Source organism: Drosophila ananassae, chromosome XL (assembly GCF_017639315.1).
Source record: "Drosophila ananassae strain 14024-0371.13 chromosome XL, ASM1763931v2, whole genome shotgun sequence".
Classification (NCBI taxonomy): domain Eukaryota; kingdom Metazoa; phylum Arthropoda; class Insecta; order Diptera; family Drosophilidae; genus Drosophila; species Drosophila ananassae.
Window position 1 is genome coordinate 13,948,843 of NC_057931.1, and position 20,574 is coordinate 13,969,416.

The 20,574-nt window shown below is 36.3% G+C and overlaps 2 protein-coding genes and 4 long non-coding RNA genes across 6 annotated transcripts; 2 read left to right on the top strand and 4 right to left on the bottom strand.

Moving 5' to 3' along the window:
* Positions 1-7,915: 7,915 nt before the first annotated feature.
* On the bottom strand, positions 7,916-8,363 carry LOC116655328. Its single transcript, XR_004310453.2, has 2 exons — positions 8,202-8,363; positions 7,916-8,143 (listed from the first exon to the last, which is right to left on the bottom strand). It is a non-coding gene; the product is annotated as an uncharacterized LOC116655328 (long non-coding RNA).
* On the top strand, positions 8,334-10,607 carry LOC116655325. Its single transcript, XM_032453051.2, has 2 exons — positions 8,334-9,794; positions 9,848-10,607. Exons 1-2 carry the CDS (start codon positions 9,492-9,494, stop codon positions 9,974-9,976), a joined length of 432 nt encoding a protein of 143 aa, XP_032308942.1. The 5' UTR covers positions 8,334-9,491; the 3' UTR covers positions 9,977-10,607.
* Positions 10,131-10,992, bottom strand: LOC6502937. Its single transcript, XR_004310455.2, has 2 exons — positions 10,728-10,992; positions 10,131-10,669 (listed from the first exon to the last, which is right to left on the bottom strand). It is a non-coding gene; the product is annotated as an uncharacterized LOC6502937 (long non-coding RNA).
* A 2,711-nt stretch (positions 10,993-13,703) lies between these two features.
* On the bottom strand, positions 13,704-14,716 carry LOC116655327. Its single transcript, XR_004310452.2, has 2 exons — positions 13,994-14,716; positions 13,704-13,943 (listed from the first exon to the last, which is right to left on the bottom strand). It is a non-coding gene; the product is annotated as an uncharacterized LOC116655327 (long non-coding RNA).
* A 1,031-nt stretch (positions 14,717-15,747) lies between these two features.
* LOC116655326 lies at positions 15,748-18,106 on the bottom strand. Its single transcript, XM_032453052.2, has 2 exons — positions 16,647-18,106; positions 15,748-16,593 (listed from the first exon to the last, which is right to left on the bottom strand). The coding sequence occupies exons 1-2, from the start codon at positions 16,938-16,940 to the stop codon at positions 16,465-16,467; spliced, it is 423 nt and encodes a 140-aa protein (XP_032308943.1). The 5' UTR covers positions 16,941-18,106; the 3' UTR covers positions 15,748-16,464.
* Positions 18,070-18,806, top strand: LOC116655329. The gene is made up of 3 exons (XR_004310454.2): positions 18,070-18,230; positions 18,289-18,717; positions 18,775-18,806. It is a non-coding gene; the product is annotated as an uncharacterized LOC116655329 (long non-coding RNA).
* The last annotated feature ends 1,768 nt before the right edge of the window (positions 18,807-20,574 follow it).

The following is a 20,574-nucleotide window of genomic DNA, read 5'->3' on the forward strand; positions in this document are numbered from 1 at the left end:
ATTGGCTGGTAATTGCGAATTGAAAACTTTTTACTGGGGATTGTAAGTAGTTTGTTATTGTTGTTAAGGGTTCAGGGCCATGAAAATTAGTTATTTTAAAATTTTTATAATCTTATTTAATCATAAAAACTTAAAGACATTTAAGAGAAGTTTTCACTATATTTAAAAGTGCAGTAGTTCAAAAATAGAATAGCTAATCACTCCATTAGAAAGCAAAGTTAAAATCTGGGCAAGCCTCATATGCGCTTTCTTGAGATGGAATTCGAATAATAATAATCCAAATAATTATAATTGTTTCTTACCATTCCCAACCAGTTCTCTCTCTAACATTTTTATTGAAATGAATTATATTTTGCCGAATTTCTTTTTTGAGAACAATCTAATCTTAAAAGCCAGAAATTAGCATAATTAGCAGCATGTGAGATGTTAAAATCAAATTAATGATTCGTTTGCAGCTGCGAAGTTGGATGACTAACAGTGATGACTTGTACCTTACCCCGCCCCCTGCCCCCAGCCCCATCGCCAGCCCTCCCGTCATGCGAGCCACGCCCACACAATTTGATATGTTTAACCGAGGCACCACGCCCACCTAATTGGGCCTCCTCCTCCGCTGCCTCCTACCGGAAAAAACACCCAAGAAACGAAAACGAAAACGAAAATAAACAATTTCGAACAGACACCTGTTGATAAAAGCGAGTGTCAAAATAAGTGAGTCACAGTGGGACCCCAAAAGATGAGATCACGGAAGACAGCACCCCGGGGAGACGGACAAATGAACCTAGAATTAGTGTATTTTCTGAGTATGTGAATAATATCCATCCAGATAAGTGGGACATGCCCAGGGAGGCACTAATTGGACAGGGGTTATGAGAACACTTGTGACTCTTCGGTCGTTTGAGTTTCCTTCAGATCGGAAATCGGGCAAGCGATTACTATAATTGCCTTCGTTCAACCCGCTTACATGTCAATGTCAAAGTTGAGACTGTTTTGTTATTTACGTGATGGCGATGAACGTGTGATTTGCGGGGGAGACCCTCGCCGAGAATGGTAATGGAATCCAACACTCAACCAACAACATGACAGTCATTGTCAATGCTAATTCGTATCATTACTGCTGGTACCCATTATTTGATTTGATTTGAATTTTCAATGAATGGGATTTTGAAAGCATTTAATGAGACTCCAATATTCTTTTTTAAGCCAGACCTTTTATTTTTTACTTTATTTGAGAGTTTGTCCCAGAAAATATAAGAAGTTATGACTCAGATATTCTATCTGTTTGTCAATAAAATATGATTATAAACTTGCCAGTCACTGTTTTTTTTGACATTATGATACCCGGTACCTCCAGCAAATCTTCCTCCAATCTTCCCAACGACAATCTTCCAATCTCAATTATGTTTATATGATGTATATTATGTTTATATTATGTTTATATGTTTTATGTTTAATAAAGCTTTCTTATTTAAAGTTAGCACTTTACCCCCGTTTGTCGTCCACTTGCGGCTCGACCAAAGGAATTGTCACTCCATCCACGTCCACCTCTGCCCGATTAGCAAAGGCGACCTAGAAATGGAAGCCAGAATGGATCCTCCGTTTGCCATATTGAGGCGCTGTGCGCTGTGGAAGACCCTCATTTTCTGAACGCTGATTGAATGGTCGTAGAACTCCTCTGATTGTTCCGGACAAGGTATGGTGTCATATTTTAGCAGCTCTAAATCCAGAACTGTAGTCTGTAAGCTCACTGACGTAAGTCTCGGCTTGCATCGAATTAGTTATCGATTTAAATGCAATTAAAGTCAATACAATTATTTATTATTCATTAATAAACTAAATTTATATATAATATTTAACTATTATTGACCTTCGTTTTTGTTTTTTATCCCTAAAGAGAGTTTTATAATTTTTGTAAAAAGTGTGTAACGCAGTGAAGGCGATATCGCCGATTCTAGAATGGATTGTTATCAGGAACGAGTCTCTCAGTTTTAAACCATATACCTCCAAATTTTTCACACACACTGCTTTTCACACACTTTGCTGACAGTACATGAGGTGGAACGGCCGGCATCGATCGCCAATGGCTTCTATGGCTCAAAGACATTTGTAGAATTGGTTTAGTGCCATAATCCTTATTTTATCTTTACAGATCCTTTTCCTTCGTTTTAAAGCCTAATTTTACCAATTTGGTGTAAACATTCTCTTTCCATCAAAGGTTCTTCCAACATTATTCTAATATCTCCACATCTAAGCTGGTAGAATTCGGATAAAACTTTTATAAATGGAGAATTATTTTCGCACTCTATGTCCATTGCGCCTGAAGTACAGGAGGAATAAAGTTAGTGTTGAAACGCCTCAATTCAATTAGTAGGCCTTGAAAGTAGAAATTGGAAATTTTTTCGTATATAAGCAGGTTATGTTCCCGCTAGAATCAGATGCTGCCTGCATTCAAAGCAGTAAGGTTCCCATTTTATTTTTTTTATTTAAAAATAATATTTTTTGGTTTTTATATTTTCCCTTGGAGTTAGTAATAAGGAACATCTTTTGGACTTTAAAATAATTTCATACTGAATTCTTCCTTTTGCCTGCTGATTTTCTTTTATTTTAATTTTTCCACCAATTTCATTTATGATTTAATCTGTGAAGGAGTGGGCTCTACTTACGGCGCATATGTGGTTCTAGTGTGGACTATTATTTCCTTCCAAACCACTGGCTTTCCATAATTCTACCCTTGCAGAGGGTATTGTAATTTTGGTCAAAATTCCGTCTGTCTGTTTCTACGCAAACTTGTCTCTCAGTTTTAGAGCTATCGAGTTGAAACTTTGCACACACCCTTCTTTCCTTTGCAGGCAGTATATAAGTCGGAACGGCCGGGATCGGTCGACTATATCCTATAGCTGCCATATAACTGATTGATCGGAAATGCCATAACTTTGGTGTTTTTTAAGTTAGAGGGTTGGGACTCCACGCATGTTATATTTGACCAAAATATCTTATGTACAAAATTTCATAAGGATCGGCCGACTATATCCTATAGCTGCCATATAACTGAACGATCGGAAATGGCACAACTGCAAGGGTATATCAACTTCGGCTCCGCCCGAAGTTAGCTTTCCTTTCTTGTTTTATTTAATTTTTTTGTATCTACGCAATTATCTATTATTATTATCTATGCATTTTACTTTTACACTTTCTCTCTCAGTATACTCGCGCGACTATATTCTTAAATTCCATTTTATTTAAAAACCAAATAAAAAACCTAAATAGTGCTGCGCTCTTGGACCACTAAGTCTTTAGTGAAAACTAGAAGGTGGTGGCATTAAAACAAGCTAAAAACAAGAAAGGAAAGCTAACTTCGGGCGGAGCCGAAGTTGATATACCCTTGCAGTTCAGTCGCAGTCCGCTAGGTGGCGCCACGCATTTTAAATTATTAGATATATAGGGGATCGTATATAGTCGGCCGATCCTTATGAAATTTGGCATATTGAATTATGTTGCCCAAAAAGTAATCTGTACCAAGTCCCAGCTTTCTAACTTAAAAAACACCAAAGTTATGCCAATTCCGATCGTTGTATGACAGCTATAGGATATAGTCAGCCGATCCTTATGAAATTTTGTAGACAAGATATTTTGGTCAAATATAACATGTGTGGAAAGTCCCAACCCTCTAACTTAAAAAACACCAAAGTTATGGCATTTCCGATCAATCAGTTATATGGCAGCTTTAGGATATAGTCGACCGATCCCGGCCGTTCCGACTTATATACTGCCTGCAAAGGAAAGAAGGGTGTGTGCAAAGTTTCAACTCGATAGCTCCAAAACTGAGAGACTAGTTTGCGTAGAAACCGACAGACAGACAGACAGACAGACAGACAGACGGACAGACGGACAGACGGACATGCTCATATCAACTCAGGAGGTGATCTTGATCAAGAATATATATGCTTTATAGGGTCGGAGATGTCTCCTTCACTGCGTTGCACACTTTTGACCAAAATTATAATACCCTCTGCAAGGGTATAATTATTTAGTTAACTTTCTTTTTATTTAATTTTTCATCTTTTTTTTTTATTTAAAAAATAATCGAAATGGAAAAGAACATATAAATGTATGTTTAGTTGTTACTGGGATTTGAACTCATCACCCTCCAGCCGCAAACTCTTCCATCACTTGTCGCTCTGTTAAATCCTCACGTTCCAGAGGGTTCCAGCCCTGAACCTCGCCTTATCTTTATAGTATAAGAAGTCCCATCTTTGCTTCATCTAAGAACTGGAGCTACTTAGGTCTGTTGTTTCATAAAATGATTAGTAGAAATCAGACAAGGTCAAATAAAAATACTCAAGTTGCATTTGAAAATCATGGCGTAATTATCGAGAAGACCGTTAGGATCATCTCCTAATATACACAGTTTTATACACAGGGTTAAAAGAACATTTCAGTAGAAAGTAAAAGGCCGTCTAGAGGCTTTAAAAATCCAAAAACTTCAAAATCTATAAGAGAAGCTCCTGAGTTTCTAGCACTGTCATCCGTAATTCAAGTAATTCACGAAATTTAAACTTTCCTCCCCAAGCAGCTCCAGAAATCCCTTCATTTCAATGCCAACCACTGGCATGGCCATCTGCTCCTGCTCCTCCAGCTGCAGCGCTTGGTATAGAGGTGGACGAGTCCCTCCCTGGCCAGGATGCAGCTGCACACCCTGTCCTCCGTGGCAGCTCCCTTCCTCCAGCTCAGCGCCTGTATTTTTGGCGCCCTTCTCGGGGTGATAGCCGTTATCCCGGAGGAGGCCACCCAACTGGACGAATTTCTGCTCAAAGACACCTCCGTCCTCCTGGAATTGGACCAATCAGACATATCGAGGCGGTGTGGCGATCAGGGAATCTCCACCAGATGACATCAGGTGCTCTGCCTCCACCATAGATTCTGTGGACTTGCCCTCCGACTTGGTAGATTAGTCCCCAGAATACCTCATCTTGAAGCATCTGCTCCTTGAGCAGAAAAATATAAAATATTTTAGAATAAAGAAATAATAAAACGAAACGGTTTTTTTAAAGCCATAAGAGACAATTGCATTTTACCGAAAAGAATAGAATGTTGAAAAAAAATGACTATAAATTAAAAAATTAAATTAATAAGATTAAGTAAAGGACACAAGGACGTGTATAATAAAAATTAAAAACAAAGTTAACAAGGAATTATCATTAATTCCTACTATCACATTTGCCATTAAAGCTTATAATAAAAATATTGATAAAATAATTAAACCAGAGCATCATATGCGTCGTAAGTAGAGCCCACTGCGCTCTAAATAAAAAAACGAATAAATCAAAAATAAAATAGGTGGAAAAATTAAATAACGTTATAAAGTATACCAAAGCCCGAGGTAATTATAGTCCATTGAAATAAAAAAAAAAGTAAAAAATAATTATTCAAAAATAAACTTTAAAATTAAAATAAGAGCCACGAGAAGCCAAAGCGTGAGGGAATTAGGTTCCACTGCAACAAAAAAAAGAAGAAACCGGAGAAGAGATTCGACTAACTGCTGTTACTCGAAGACTGTATTGTAGTTTTCGAGTAACAGCAGCCATCGTATCTCATCTGCAGTTTCTTTTTTTCCCACTGCAGTGGAACTGATCAAATGCATGAATTGTAAATAAAATAAAATAAAATATAAGAAAATCAGTAGGAAGAATTCAGCATGAAATTATTTGAAAGCGCAAAAGATTTCCTTTATTACTCAAGAAATCAAAGGGAAAATAATAAAAACCAAAATTAAAATAATATTTTAATTTAATAAATAATAAAAACGATTAAAGTGAGAACCTCACTGCCTTGAAGGCAGGCAGTGACTGATTCTCGGAGGAACAGAAACCCTCTTTTATACCAAATATTTCGAACTTTATTTCAAGGCCTACTCATTCAATGAAATTCAGTTCAAAAGGTCCTAAAAAATGTTGAATACAAGGCTCAAAAAATTGTATTCTCTCCGAGTAGGCCTTCCGAAAGTATGTGTAATACAATTATATATATACAATTATACAACTAACATAATTTTATAGTACAATTACCTTTGGAACCAGACGCTGAGTCCCGTTGGTAACTGAGTCCCGCCCTATGCCCCGTCTTGCCGCCTCTATTACGAAGATATATATAAGAAAAGCCCATATAGTTAGCCAGACAGGAGGACAAAGTGGTACACCCAATGGTGGCCCTGAAATATGGAACTCTTCGGGTAGTGTCAGTCCCAGTCTCATACGGTATGAGTCATACCGTCTTATCTCTCGCTTCACAATTCGAATCCATTGGCTTAACATTTTGATTTTCAGCCATTCTATTACTATTTTCGCAGTGTGTTTGGGGTCATTATATAGTCGAAAAGCAAATTCATGTTTGGGATACGCGCATTTTCCGATAAATCCGGGCAGATTGGTTTCCAAAATATTTAAATAGGCTTCTTCACGCATTACGCCATCTATATGGATTAATTTTCCCGCGTTTCACCACGAAAATTAACCGCAAATCATAACACTAGAGGTCAGCGATTTTAATTCTCAACATATTTTACAATAGTTTTTGTAGTTTTGTACCAAATTTCAAGTTGCAACTCAAGTCGTATGGGCGGTAATATATTTCTAAATTTTTATTGAATTCCATAACACTAATTTTGACATAATTTGTATGGTTAGTGCCAACTTTAACCTTTTCTGAAAGCAGGAAACTGCATATGTTAGGTTAGGACCCTCACAAGGCAACTATCCGTATAGTCTCGTCCAGGAAGTGCCAACCCGTTGGAACAGCGCCTTCAACTTGATCCAAAGATTTTAGCATCTTAAAAATTAAATTTCATCAGTTTTCCAGAATACCAGAAATTGATCTGCTGAATTATATGTATTTTGAAGATACAACGCAGCAGTATATTTCTAAATAAAAAGGCCACAATTTTGTTAATTATATTGGTATCTTGCGAACTATACTATATTAGATGGGACAAAATTCCGCCGAAGTTGCAAACGCCATAAGGGGTTCAGATGAGTTCTCTTTGAAAAATAGAGTTTAAACGCGCTTTTCTGCGTTCAGAGTGCCTCTTAATTCTACGGAGGCAATGGAGGCTTTAGAGTAATTCACTTTATGTCCGAAGATCTTAGTGGAATCAAAAGAAGCTCAACAGAGCGAGGTGGAGCTATTGTCTCATGTTGGATACGTTCAGGAGAAGTGCCAGCCCCGAGTAAAAAATAAGGGTGTTGATACATGGATGACACTTCAGCAGAGCAGGTTAGATCATTTCTGACAGAAGGACCTCTTTAGAACCAAAACATGCAAATATTTTACTTCTGCTCGAAAGAGCAAAGAAACTATTTAATAATTTAAAAAAAAATATAATTAAAAGAAACACTTACAAGAAAAAACTAAATTTCCTTTAAAAAATTAACCTTCAAAAAACAAGTTTATGATTAAATAAATTATGATTATGATTTGGTATTTTACAGATAGTATCGATACTAATAGTCTACTTTTACTGTGCTACTTCAGACCTGGGCGGAGGTGGAATGGGAACTCTAAAAAAAAAGAACTCCTGCGGATCTAACTTTAAAGTTGTGGCAACAGGGAGCAGCCAAAAGCAGCATGCTCTGGTTAGGAAAACCCATATTAAAATTACTACAATTTTTATTTCCAGTAGCAATTCCTTTAAAAAGAAACACATTTCAGAAATAGACGAAAAGGAAATAAAGTAAAGATTTACCAAAAGATTACAACAAGTGTTTTGCTCTTGACACTGGTAGTGGTTCTACATTTCAATCCACCTTTTATGACATATAGAGATCGTGTTTGCATAGATCTAATGGGTACTGACCACTTCGATCCGTTGGTGTGCTTACAGACTGCAGTCCTGCGGTTAAGCTTCTCAGATATGGCGCCTTGCCTCGTCATGAACAATCAGAAAAGGTCGAAGGTCTTCCACTACGCAATCCCCAAATAAGGCAAACGGACTTTCCATCCAGTCTCCAGTCGTCATTGCTGCCTTGAAGACATATCACCGAACTGCATGCAAGGTCTCAGCGGAGGTTGGACGTAGATCGAGTGATGAATTATGACACTACGAGGGGGTAAACTGCTAAGTCATTTCCTGTGTAGGAAATCTTGCTCCAACCTAACAGATGACTAAATTTAAGGTTTTTGTTTTACGACGAAATGATGTTCTTACACACCGGCTTCGCTTATGCTCTACCATTCCACTTTAAACTCCAGAAATCCTTGATCCCAGAAGGATGAGCTCCAAACTGTGTAAGGGTCTGTTTACCGTATTCAGCATTGTGAGGTAATTGTATTATGTTAGTTGCATAAATGTGTATATATACTTGTATTATAGCTACTTTAAGAAGGCCTACTTGGACCGAAATTTTTTTCAGCCTTGTATTCAACATCAACATTATGACTTTTGAACTGAATTTCATGAAATGAGTAGGCCTTGAAACAAAGTTCGAAATATTTGGTATAAAAGAGGGTTTCTGTTCCTCCGAGAATCAGTTTCTGCCTGCCTTCAAGGCAAAGAGGTTCTCACTTTAATCGTTTTATTTAATTTTGTTTTTTATTATTTTCCCTTTGATTTCTTGAGTAATAAAGGAAATCTTTTGCGCTTTCAAATAATTTCATGCTGAATTCTTCCTACTGATTTTTTTATATTTTATTTTATTTTATTTACAATTCATGCATTTGATCAGTTCCACTGCAGTGGGAAAAAAAGAAACTGCAGATGAGATACGACGGCTGCTGTTACTCGAAAACTACAATACAGTCTTCGAGTAACAGCAGTCAGTCGAATCTCTTCTCCGGTTTCTTCTTTTTTTTTGTTGCAGTGGAACCTAATTCCCTCACGCTTTGGCTTCTCGTGGTTCTTATTTTAATTTTAAAGTTTATTTTTGAATAACTATTTTTTACTTTTTTTTTTATTTCAATGGACTATAATTACCTCGGGCTTTGGTATACTTTAGAACGTTATTTAATTTTTCCACCTATTTTATTTTTGATTTATTCGTTTTTTTATTTAGAGCGCAGTGGGCTCTACTTACGACGCATATGATGCTCTGGTTTAATTATTTTATCAATATTTTTATTATAAGCTTTAATGGCAAATGTGATAGTAGGAATTAATGATAATTCCTTGTTAACTTTGTTTTTAATTTTTATTATACACGTCCTTGTGTCCTTTACTTAATCTTATTAATTTAATTTTTTAATTTATAGTCATTTTTTTTCAACATTCTATTCTTTTCGGTAAAATGCAATTGTCTCTTATGGCTTTAAAAAAACCGTTTCGTTTTATTATTTCTTTATTCTAAAATATTTTATATTTTTCTGCTCAAGGAGCAGATGCTTCAATATGAGGTATTCTGGGGACTAATCTACCAAGTCGGAGAGCAAGCCCACGGAATCGATGGTGGAGGCAGGGCGCCTGGTGGCGTCTGGTGGGGATTCCCTGATCGCCACACTGCCTCGATATGTCTGATTGGTCCAATTCCAGGAGGACGGAGGTGTCTTTGAGCAGAAATTCTTCCAGTTGGGTGGCCTCCTCCAGGATAACGGCCATCACATCGAAGGGCGCCGAAAATACAGGCGCTGAGCTGGCGAAAGGAAGCTGCCAAGGAAGACAGGGTGTGCAGCTGCATCCTGGCCAGGGAAGGGCTCTTCCACCTCTATACCAAGCGCTGCAGCTGGAGGAGCAGGAGCAGCTGGCCATGCCAGTGGTTGGCATTGAAATGAAGGGATATCTGGAGCTGCTTGGGGAGGAAAGTTTAAATTTCGTTAGTTACTTGAATTACGGATGACAGTGCCAGAAACTCACCTTAAAGATCAGTTGCAGGCCCTTCAGTTCCACCACAATGCCCCTGAACTCGGCCAGAGCTTGCTCCTGGCTGACAAAGTTGGCCACCATCAGGGCGGCTCTCTCGCGGGTCTTCAGGTCATGGAAGCGGCAGATCTTTAGCGGGAAAGGAACAAACTCGCCCAGCTGGAAGGAAGTGCACAAAAGGATATATCAGACGAATGGAAATGAATCTTTAAAGGGAGTACTAGGTTATACAACAATTAAGATGTCCTTTAGCCTAAGCTCTATGCTATTATAACCAAAAGAATAAATGTTCCCATAAGTCTTAAATGAAGTTTATTTTTTTCTGGTAAAGATGTACTTGACCATCATCTCTCCAGGGAGAGAGTCTAGCTACAACATCGAAGATCTTAAGATAAATATAATTTAAGGATTTAGCATGGTCTCTGATATAAAACGCTTTAAATAAAGTGATATACGCTAGTAACTTTTGTAAATTTCAATATTGAATAAATATTAATAATATTGTTATTAATATTAATAAATATTGTTGATTGGAGAGAGATACATATTCATTAGATGGGAGTGGTGCCGTCTTCTAGGTCAGTGTCAATAGATAATTCTTTATGACACTTTTAACAAAAGGAAGGTAGTTCTTTCCTAAAAATAAAATCATGCGCAGTCTCCAGTCGTCATTGCTGCCTTGAAGACATATCACCGAACTGCATGCAAGGTCTCAGCGGAGGTTGGACGTAGATCGAGTGATGATTCCTCCGGACGAGCCGAAAAATTATGACACTACGAGGGGGTAAACTGCTAAGTCTTTTCCTGTGTAGGAAATCTTGCTTCAACCTAACAGATGACTAAATTTAAGGTTTTTGTTTTACGACGAAATGATGTTCTTACACACCGCCACCGCTTATGCTCTTCCATTCCACTTTAAACTCCAGAAATCCTTGATCCCAGAAGGATGAGCTCCAAACTGTGTAAGGGTCTGTTTAACGTACTCAGCATTGTGAGGTAATTGTATTATGTTAGTTGTATAAATGTGTATATATACTTGTATTGTAGCTACTTTAAGAAGGCCTACTTGGACCGAAATTTTTTTCAGCCTTGTATTCAACATCAACATTATGACTTTTGAACTGAATTTCATGGAATGAGTAGGCCTTGAAATAAAGTTCGAAATATTTGGTATAAAAGAGGGTTTCTGTTCCTCCGAGAATCAGTTTCTGCCTGCCTTCAAGGCAGTGAGGTTCTCACTTTATTCTTTTTATTTATTTCTTTGTTTTTATTATTTTCCCTTTAATTTCTTGAGTAATAAAGGAAATCTTTTGCGCTTTCAAATAATTTCATGCTGAATTCTTCCTACTGATTTTCTTATAATTTATTTTATTTCATTTATAATTCATGCATTTGATCAGTTCCACTGCAGTGGGAAAAAAGAAAATGCAGATGAGATACGACGGCTGCTGTTACTCGAAAACTACAATACAGTCTTCGAGTAACAGCAGTCAGTCGAATCTCTTCTCCGGTTTCTTCTTTTTTTTTGTTGCAGTGGAACCTAATTCCCTCACGCTTTGGCTTCTCGTGGTTCTTATTTTAATTTACTCCCCAATTTTATTTTCGTAAAAGTGTGGTTTCTGATATATTCTGATATACACATATCATTAAAAAATACTTTTTTATTTTAATTCTTTTTTTACTTAAGAGTTATATACAGTGGTCTCTTAGTAACAGCAGTCCTTGCGTACATTTATAGTTTCTTCTTTTTTTTTTGTTTCAATGTACCATGATTCCTTCACGCTTTTATTTTAAAAAGAATTTTATTTAAACAATTTATTTAAATTTAAATTGATGAAAAGTTGGTCGCTACTAGCTTCCGCCACAAACTGCATGATGGGCACTCGTTCTTAGCTTTTCCTTACTTCCCGAGTCGTTTGTGTTCTCCTAAAAGAAGTACTTAACATTATTAGGCAACATTTTCTTCGTTATTCATTTTTTGATTTATTTATTCTTTTTATATATTTTCTATTTATTTTTTTTATGAGAATACATGGTTCTCGAACACCACGGCTAGGGTCTGTATTACCATGGTATACTTTCTACTGAATATTCTGCTTATTTCCTTAATACTTTAACAATTTTTTTAAACCTTTGCAAAGCCTTCTAATTTTGTCCAGATTTTCGTAAGGCATTGAAGGAAACATTCCTATGTATGTTCTAGGTCAGAAAGAAGAGATAAAAATAAGGAAGCATGTCTTTCTCTTATTTATAAGCATTTTATATATTTTTATCTATGCAGTTATAAAAGTGTGATGTCTTAAAGACAAAAAAAGTATTGACTTGACTTTTTTATTACTTAATTATTAATTTGTTTTATTTTAATATATAAATAAATTTACATAAAACATCTATTTTTTGTTAGTAGGTGCTGGGATTTGATCCCAGTTGGTTCAAATTTAAAAGTAACTTCAACTTTTCCAACTTTTATATTTTTATTTATTTTATTTTTTACCTCTGTTTTAACTTCTATAATAAAAATTGGCAGAGTTATCTGTTTATGAGTTATCAATTTATAAGTTAAATTTGAAAAATAACCTATTTTTGATTTTTTTTTTAAACAATTGAAAAATAAATATTGTTTTTTTTTTATAGCGCTTGAAAAACTAGAATTATTTTTTAATTTTTTTTTATTTAAAGCGAGTTACATTTTAAAAATTGTAATTATTACCGTCCCTGGAAGCCACATTTAAAATTGTGAATGTCTCGAGCTTGATTACTATCGCCATCAGCACACCAGATTTGAACTCTACCGCTCGGCTATGAAATATCACCCTGAAATATAACTTGTCGCTCTGTTGAACCCTCACGTTTCAGCGGGAACCAGCTCTTTTTTCACAGGAGGATATAGGAGTGGGGGCAGGATATATATATATACATATGTTATTTTACAAAATGGCGCACATATGCCATTTTTACAAAATGGTGGACTTATGGCGTATGTTGTCTCGATCTTTATGTTTCTCGGTTATGGACAGACTAGAGCTCGCAATTCCTGTGAGAAATCAGAAACAATAAATATTGGTTTATTTAAAAGTTTATCTATTTATTTAAACGTCTATTTGAACGTAAAACCGCAAAAAGAAATGACAATGTCGGGGGAGTTTTGAACAAAAAGTGATGCTTTAGAGACAGAAAGAGTTAATTTTATATATATGGATCGTAAAAAAAAATTATAAAAAGTTTTACAACTTATTGCGAAAACCTTGTACTCTTAGATAACTCTTCTCTTCCATACATAAAAAAAATGTAGAAAAGCAAAATAACCCCGAAAATTCCCTCAAAAGCTTGTATTCAGCAAGAAATGTGGTAGACAATTATATACTGATGGATGAAAATGTTCATTAATTCATTATTTTAAAAACAAGCGTCAATCAAATTATTGAAATTATGAACATTTCAGTCTTAAAAAAGGAAGTTATAGAAGCCAAAATTGTGCCTTCAAAATGTTGCACCTCATCGCCTTTGGTTGCGAAAAATTTCGCTTTACTTTTTCAATCCTTAAGCGTCTCTTAAGGAACAAAAATGAAAAATAATTTATTAAATTAACAAATTAAGATATATATCATTACTATTATATATAGATGTCAACGTCAAAACTTAAAGAGTCAAAAGTGCTGAGATTGAGTATTAATAGCAATGCTCCTTCAACAGGCCCAGTTCCCCAAACTCTTTAGGCACCAGTTGCCGGAACCAAGTGTCCTTTGCATTCAAGGGTTAATGGCATTATCAGAGCCTTTTATAAGCCCTTATGCTATATACCCTATTGTATTTAATACCAACTGTATTTAATATTTATTGTATTTAATAATATAATGAGAAGTAATTTTTAAGGAAGAATTAAAAACGTTTTAATAAGTGTTAATGCTGAATACACATGTATATGAAACAGACCCTTAGACAGATTAGAGCAAACGGGGATACAATCCATACCATTCTTAAAAAAATATTAATTCGTGGCGTCTTGCAATTGTATAGTAAAGTGGGTGGATATCATCTTCCCTTCTCAAGCATACAATATGATGGCAGGGACGTTATTGCCAAGCGGTATACATTACTACTCCTAAAAAATACATAAATTAAAAATGTTTTCCGTTAAAAAAGTTTTCTTACGTAAATATTGTCTCTATAGCGCATGCAAAGCATAATTCCAATGCTAGACTTCAATGCACATCAACATCCAAAAACCCGTACACATTTTCACCTAGACTGTTGTTGTGCGAAGAAGTGGACACTCGATACGCACCCACCCTATGCTGTGACCTTGCTTGAAGACCGGCGGTATGGCTTCGAAGTAGCAGTAGCGATCTGACTGCCGAGGACCTGGACATGCGAGCAATACCAGATCATCAATTCGCGTTATTTGAGAATTGCGAAGTGGTAGACCTTTTTCTCGGACTGCGCAGCTATGGGGGTTCCCTTCGAATCTGATGGTAGTGGGGGAGGAGGACTCAACAGTGGTCTGGATGATGGGCGTGGACTCAGGGGGGGGCAGGAACTCAGGGGGGGCCCCACGGGCACCCCCAGAATGCCTGAGACGAGTACTTGTTCCGTTGGAGACTTTTCTCCGAATGACTGAAAGGGAATCAGAACTAAAACACAGGCTTGTAGGCTCTGAAATGTGACATTTATTCCAATAGCTCCTTTGTCGATTTAAGTATTTTTGAGTTATGAAAAGCCTGCCTTGTTTAGGACCGATTGCTAGTTGGGTTCCGGTATTAGACCATATATTTGGATTTTATTAATAATTAAATGAGACTTTTAATGATCCTAATGATAATATGTTTTAAAAGATAGACAGTGTAGACTTCTACGGATCCCATTTGTGTTAAACTGATCCCCTTATGCAATATTTCACTTGACCCCAATCTTTATCCCATAGCTGCCAAAAGAATATAAAAACTATCTTAAAACAGCCTTGAAAAATGCATAATATTCATATTCATAGGTCAAACGTATAGTCTGGGGCTAATAAATAATGATCTAAGTGTAAATAGATAAAACCAAAAGATAGATAATAACCACAAGAATACGTGTGCCTTAGGGAAGTAGAATCTTATATATTTAAGTCTGCCGATTATAATAATTCGAATTAATATTCTAAAGTCTATGAGAAACGAGTCTTCAAAAAGGAAATTTCGTGTTGGTCTGGGTAATTCAGTAAAACTAAAGTATCTATAATAACACAGGCCAACAGAAAAAAATCTCCATGCATAATTTCACCCTCTCCATATCCTTTAGGGTCCCCTAAAAACAAAGTCCAGAACAAACATGGGTTCCATCACCCACAGTTTTATTTATTTATTTATTGAATGTAACAATTAACTGTTATTATACAATTATTAAAATTATTATAATTAAGAGTTAGGCAAATTATTCTAATAGAAAAACAATCAATTTAGATTTTATTACATCTTGGGATAATTCAGGCAAAAAAAAATGTGACAATAGGTTATAATTTTTACAGATAACGCGAAAAGGATCATGATCCGCAAAATTAGATCTGCAAATTGGTAACCAAAGGGGTCGGAAGGACCTGGTTGACCTGTTTGGAACAGAGAAAAGTATTTTTTCGAGTAAAAGTATCGAGTCAACTTGACCAAGAATAATGTTATGAAGGAGCGTGGACCCAGCACAAGTACAAGAACCTGCAATAAATACACAGAAACAGTTTTAGATAGCCATGACTTTTTGATTAAATTATTATAAAATTACTCCAATTTAAATAAAAACTCCTATTTAATTGAAGAAAATCTTGTTTAACTAACAATAATAAATTCAATGAAATTATTTCGAGTTTTCCCTTAAATCCAAAATTAAAACATGGTATAATCTACTGATTTCAATAAGAAAATAAAAATATATAATCAAGGCGATATTGCAGAAATAACAGTCTCCACTAAGAAGCAAATATGTATGTAACTCACACAAATTCTTTAAAATAAACAAAAACCACGAAGGCTATTTCAATTAGATCAAAAATATATTAAGGTCCCATCACATGAAAATATGGAACAAGCCATCAGAACAATACAAGAGTTTCAATCAAAGACATCTCTTGAAAATTATACTATTTCTTCTCAAGATAACGTTAAGATTCGACATGATGCGCATGATTTTATTTTTAGGAAAGAACTACCTTCCTTTTGTTAAAAGTGTTATAAAGAATTATCCATTGACACTGACCTAGAAGACGGCACCACTCCCATCTAATGAATATGTATCTCTCTCCAATCAACATTAATATTTATTCAATCTTGAAATTTACTAGCTTATATACTAGCCTATTTATATCAGCGACCATGCTAAATCCTTAAATTATATTTATCTTAAGATCTTCGATGTTGTAGCTAGACTCTCTCCCTGGAGAGATGATGGTCAAGTACATCTTTACCAGAAAAAAATAAACTTCATTTAAGACTTATGGGAACATTTATTCTTTTGGTTATAATAGCATAGAGCTTAGGCTAAAGGACATCTAAATTGTTGTATAACCTAGTACTCCCTTTAAAGATTCATTTCCATTCGTCTGATATATCCTTTTGTGCACTTCCTTCCAGCTGGGCGAGTTTGTTCCTTTCCCGCTAAAGATCTGCCGCTTCCATGACCTGAAGACCCGCGAGAGAGCCGCCCTGATGGTGGCCAACTTTGTCAGCCAGGAGCAAGCTCTGGCCGAGTTCAGGGGCATTGTGGTGGAACTGAAGGGCCTGCAACTGATCTTTAAGGTGAGTTTCTGGCACTGTCATCCGTAATTCAAGTAACTAACGAAATTTAAACTTTCCTCCCCAAGCAGCTCCAGAAAACCCTTAATTTCGATGCCAACCACTGGCATGGCCAGCTGCGCCTGCTCCTCCAGCTGCAGCGCTTGGTATAGAGGTGGACGAGTCCCTCCCTGGCCAGGATGCAGCTGCACACCTTGGCAGCTCCCTTCCGCCAGCTCAGCGCCTGTATTTTCGGCGCCCTTCGGTGTGATGGCCGTTATCCTGGAGGAGGCCACCCAACTGGACGAATTTCTGCTCAAAGACACCTCCGTCCTCCTGGAATTGGACCAATCAGACATATCGAGGCAGTGTGGCGATCAGGGAATCTCCACCAGATGACATCAGGTGCTCTGCCTCCACCATAGATTCTGTGGACTTGCCCTCCGACTTGGTAGATTAGTCCCCAGAATACCTCATCTTGAAGCATCTGCTCCTTGAGCAGAAAAATATAAAATATTTTAGAATAAAGAAATAATAAAACGAAACGGTTTTTTTAAAGCCATAAGAGACAATTGCATTTTACCGAAAAGAATAGAATGTTGAAAAAAAATGACTATAAATTAAAAAATTAAATTAATAAGATTAAGTAAAGGACACAAGGACGTGTATAATAAAAATTAAAAACAAAGTTAACAAGGAATTATCATTAATTCCTACTATCACATTTGCCATTAAAGCTTATAATAAAAATATTGATAAAATAATTAAACCAGAGCATCATATGCGTCGTAAGTAGAGCCCACTGCGCTCTAAATAAAAAAACGAATAAATCAAAAATAAAATAGGTGGAAAAATTAAATAACGTTCTAAAGTATACCAAAGCCCGAGGTAATTATAGTCCATTGAAATAAAAAAAAAAGTAAAAAATAGTTATTCAAAAATAAACTTTAAAATTAAAATAAGAACCACGAGAAGCCAAAGCGTGAGGGAATTAGGTTCCACTGCAACAAAAAAAAAGAAGAAACCGGAGAAGAGATTCGACTGACTGCTGTTACTCGAAGACTGTATTGTAGTTTTCGAGTAACAGCAGCCGTCGTATCTCATCTGCAGTTTCTTTTTTTCCCACTGCAGTGGAACTGATCAAATGCATGAATTGTAAATAAAATAAAATAAAATATAAAAAAATCAGTAGGAAGAATTCAGCATGAAATTATTTGAAAGCGCAAAAGATTTCCTTTATTACTCAAGAAATCAAAGGGAAAATAATAAAAAACAAAATTAAATAAAACGATTAAAGTGAGAACCTCTTTGCCTTGAAGGCAGGCAGAAACTGATTCTCGGAGGAACAGAAACCCTCTTTTATACCAAATATTTCGAACTTTGTTTCAAGGCCTACTCATTTCATGAAATTCAGTTCAAAAGTCATAATGTTGATGTTGAATACAAGGCTGAAAAAAATTTCGGTCCAAGTAGGCCTTCTTAAAGTAGCTATAATACAAGTATATATACACATTTATGCAACTAACATAATACAATTACCTCACAATGCTGAATACGGTAAACAGACCCTTACACAGTTTGGAGCTCATCCTTCTGGGATCAAGGATTTCTGGAGTTTAAAGTGGAATGGTAGAGCATAAGCGAAGCCGGTGTGTAAGAACATCATTTCGTCGTAAAACAAAAACCTTAAATTTAGTCATCTGTTAGGTTGGAGCAAGATTTCCTACACAGGAAATGACTTAGCAGTTTACCCCCTCGTAGTGTCATAATTTTTCGGCTCGTCCGGAGGAATCATCACTCGATCTACGTCCAACCTCCGCTGAGACCTTGCATGCAGTTCGGTGATATGTCTTCAAGGCAGCAATGACGACTGGAGACTGGATGGAAAGTCCGTTTGCCTTATTTGGGGATTGCGTAGTGGAAGACCTTCGACCTTTTCTGATTGCTCATGACGAGGCAAGGCGCCATATCTGAGAAGCTTAACCGCAGGACTGCAGTCTGTAAGCACACCAACGGATCGAAGTGGTCAGTACCCATTAGATCTATGCAAACACGATCTCTATATGTCATAAAAGGTGGATTGAAATGTAGAACCACTACCAGTGTCAAGAGCAAAACACTTGTTGTAATCTTTTGGTAAATCTTTACTTCATTTCCTTTTCGTCTATTTCTGAAATGTGTTTCTTTTTAAAGGAATTGCTACTGGAAATAAAAATTGTAGTAATTTTAATATGGGTTTTCCTAACCAGAGCATGCTGCTTTTGGCTGCTCCCTGTTGCCACAACTTTAAAGTTAGATCCGCAGGAGTTCTTTTTTTTTAGAGTTCCCATTCCACCTCCGCCCAGGTCTGAAGTAGCACAGTAAAAGTAGAATATTAGTTTCGATACTATCTGTAAAATACCAAATCATAATCATAATTTATTTAATCATAAACTTGTTTTTTGAAGGTTAATTTTTTAAAGGAAATTTATTTTTTTCTTGTAAGTGTTTCTTTTAATTATATTTTTTTTTAAATTATTAAATAGTTTCTTTGCTCTTTCGAGCAGAAGTAAAATATTTGCATGTTTTGGTTCTAAAGAGGTCCTTCTGTCAGAAATGATCTAACCTGCTCTGCTGAAGTGTCATCCATGTATCAACACCCTTATTTTTTACTCGGGGCTGGCACTTCTCCTGAACGTATCCAACATGAGACAATAGCTCCACCTCGCTCTGTTGAGCTTCTTTTGATTCCACTAAGATCTTCGGACATAAAGTGAATTACTCTAAAGCCTCCATTGCCTCCGTAGAATTAAGAGGCACTCTGAACGCAGAAAAGCGCGTTTAAACTCTATTTTTCAAAGAGAACTCATCTGAACCCCTTATGGCGTTTGCAACTTCGGCGGAATTTTGCCCCATCTAATATAGTATAGTTCGCATGTTACCAATATAATTAACAAAATTGTGGCCTCTTTATTTAGAAATATACTGCTGCGTTGTATCTTTTCAAAATACATATAATTCAGCAGATCAATTTCTGGTATTCTGGAAAACTGATGAAATTTAATTTTTAAGATGCTAAAATCTTTGAATCAAGTTGAAGGCGCTGTTCCAACGGGTTGGCACTTCTTGGACGAGACTATACGGATAGTTGCCTTGTGAGGGTCCTAACCTAACATATGCAGTTTCCTGCTTTCAGAAAAGGTTAAAGTTGGCACTAACCATACAAATTATGTCAAAATTAGTGTTATGGAATTCAATAAAATTTAGAAATATATTACCGCCCATACGACTTGAGTTGCAACTTGAAATTTGGTACAAAACTACAAATACTTGTAAAATATGTTGAGAATTAAAATCGCTGACCTCTAGTGTTATGATTTGCGGTTAATTTTCGTGGTGAAACGCGGGAAAATTAATCCATATAGATGGCGTAATGCATGAAGAAGCCTATTTAAATATTTTGGACACCAATCTGCCCGGATTTATCGGAAAATGCGCGTATCCCAAACATCAATTTGCTTTTCGACTATATAATGTCCCCAAACACACTGCGAAAATAGTAATAGAATGGCTGAAAATCAAAATGTTAAGCCAATGGATTGGAATTGTGAAGCGGGAGATAAGACGGTATGACTCATACCGTATGAGACTGGGACTGACACTACCCGAAGAGTTCCATATTTCAGGGCCACCATTGGGTGTACCACTTTGTCCTCCTGTCTGGCTAATAGAGGCGGCAAGACGGGGCATAGGGCGGGACTCAGTTACCAACGGGACTCAGCTTCTGGTTCCAAAGGTAATTGTACTATAAAATTATGTTAGTTGTATAATTGTATAAGTAGTGTATCCACAGATACACTTAATGTATCTGCAAATACCCTAGATAACGAAACCTCCATAAAACCAGTATACCCTGCCATACCTATCAAATCATATATAAACAACATTCCAGAGCCTACTGTGGGAATAATTCAAATAGGCTAGACACAAACCCTTTCCCATAGCATTATCATT

Coding starts and splice junctions, on each gene's coding strand:
- LOC116655325 (XM_032453051.2), top strand. CDS start 9,492: ATGTCTGATTGGTCCAATTCCAGGAGGACGGAGGTGTCTTTGAGCAGA. Junction 9,795..9,847: donor GGGAGGAAAGTTTAAATTTC/GTTAGTTACTTG, acceptor CTTAAAGATCAG/TTGCAGGCCCTTCAGTTCCA.
- LOC116655326 (XM_032453052.2), bottom strand. CDS start 16,940: ATGTCTGATTGGTCCAATTCCAGGAGGACGGAGGTGTCTTTGAGCAGA. Junction 16,594..16,646: donor GGGAGGAAAGTTTAAATTTC/GTTAGTTACTTG, acceptor CTTAAAGATCAG/TTGCAGGCCCTTCAGTTCCA.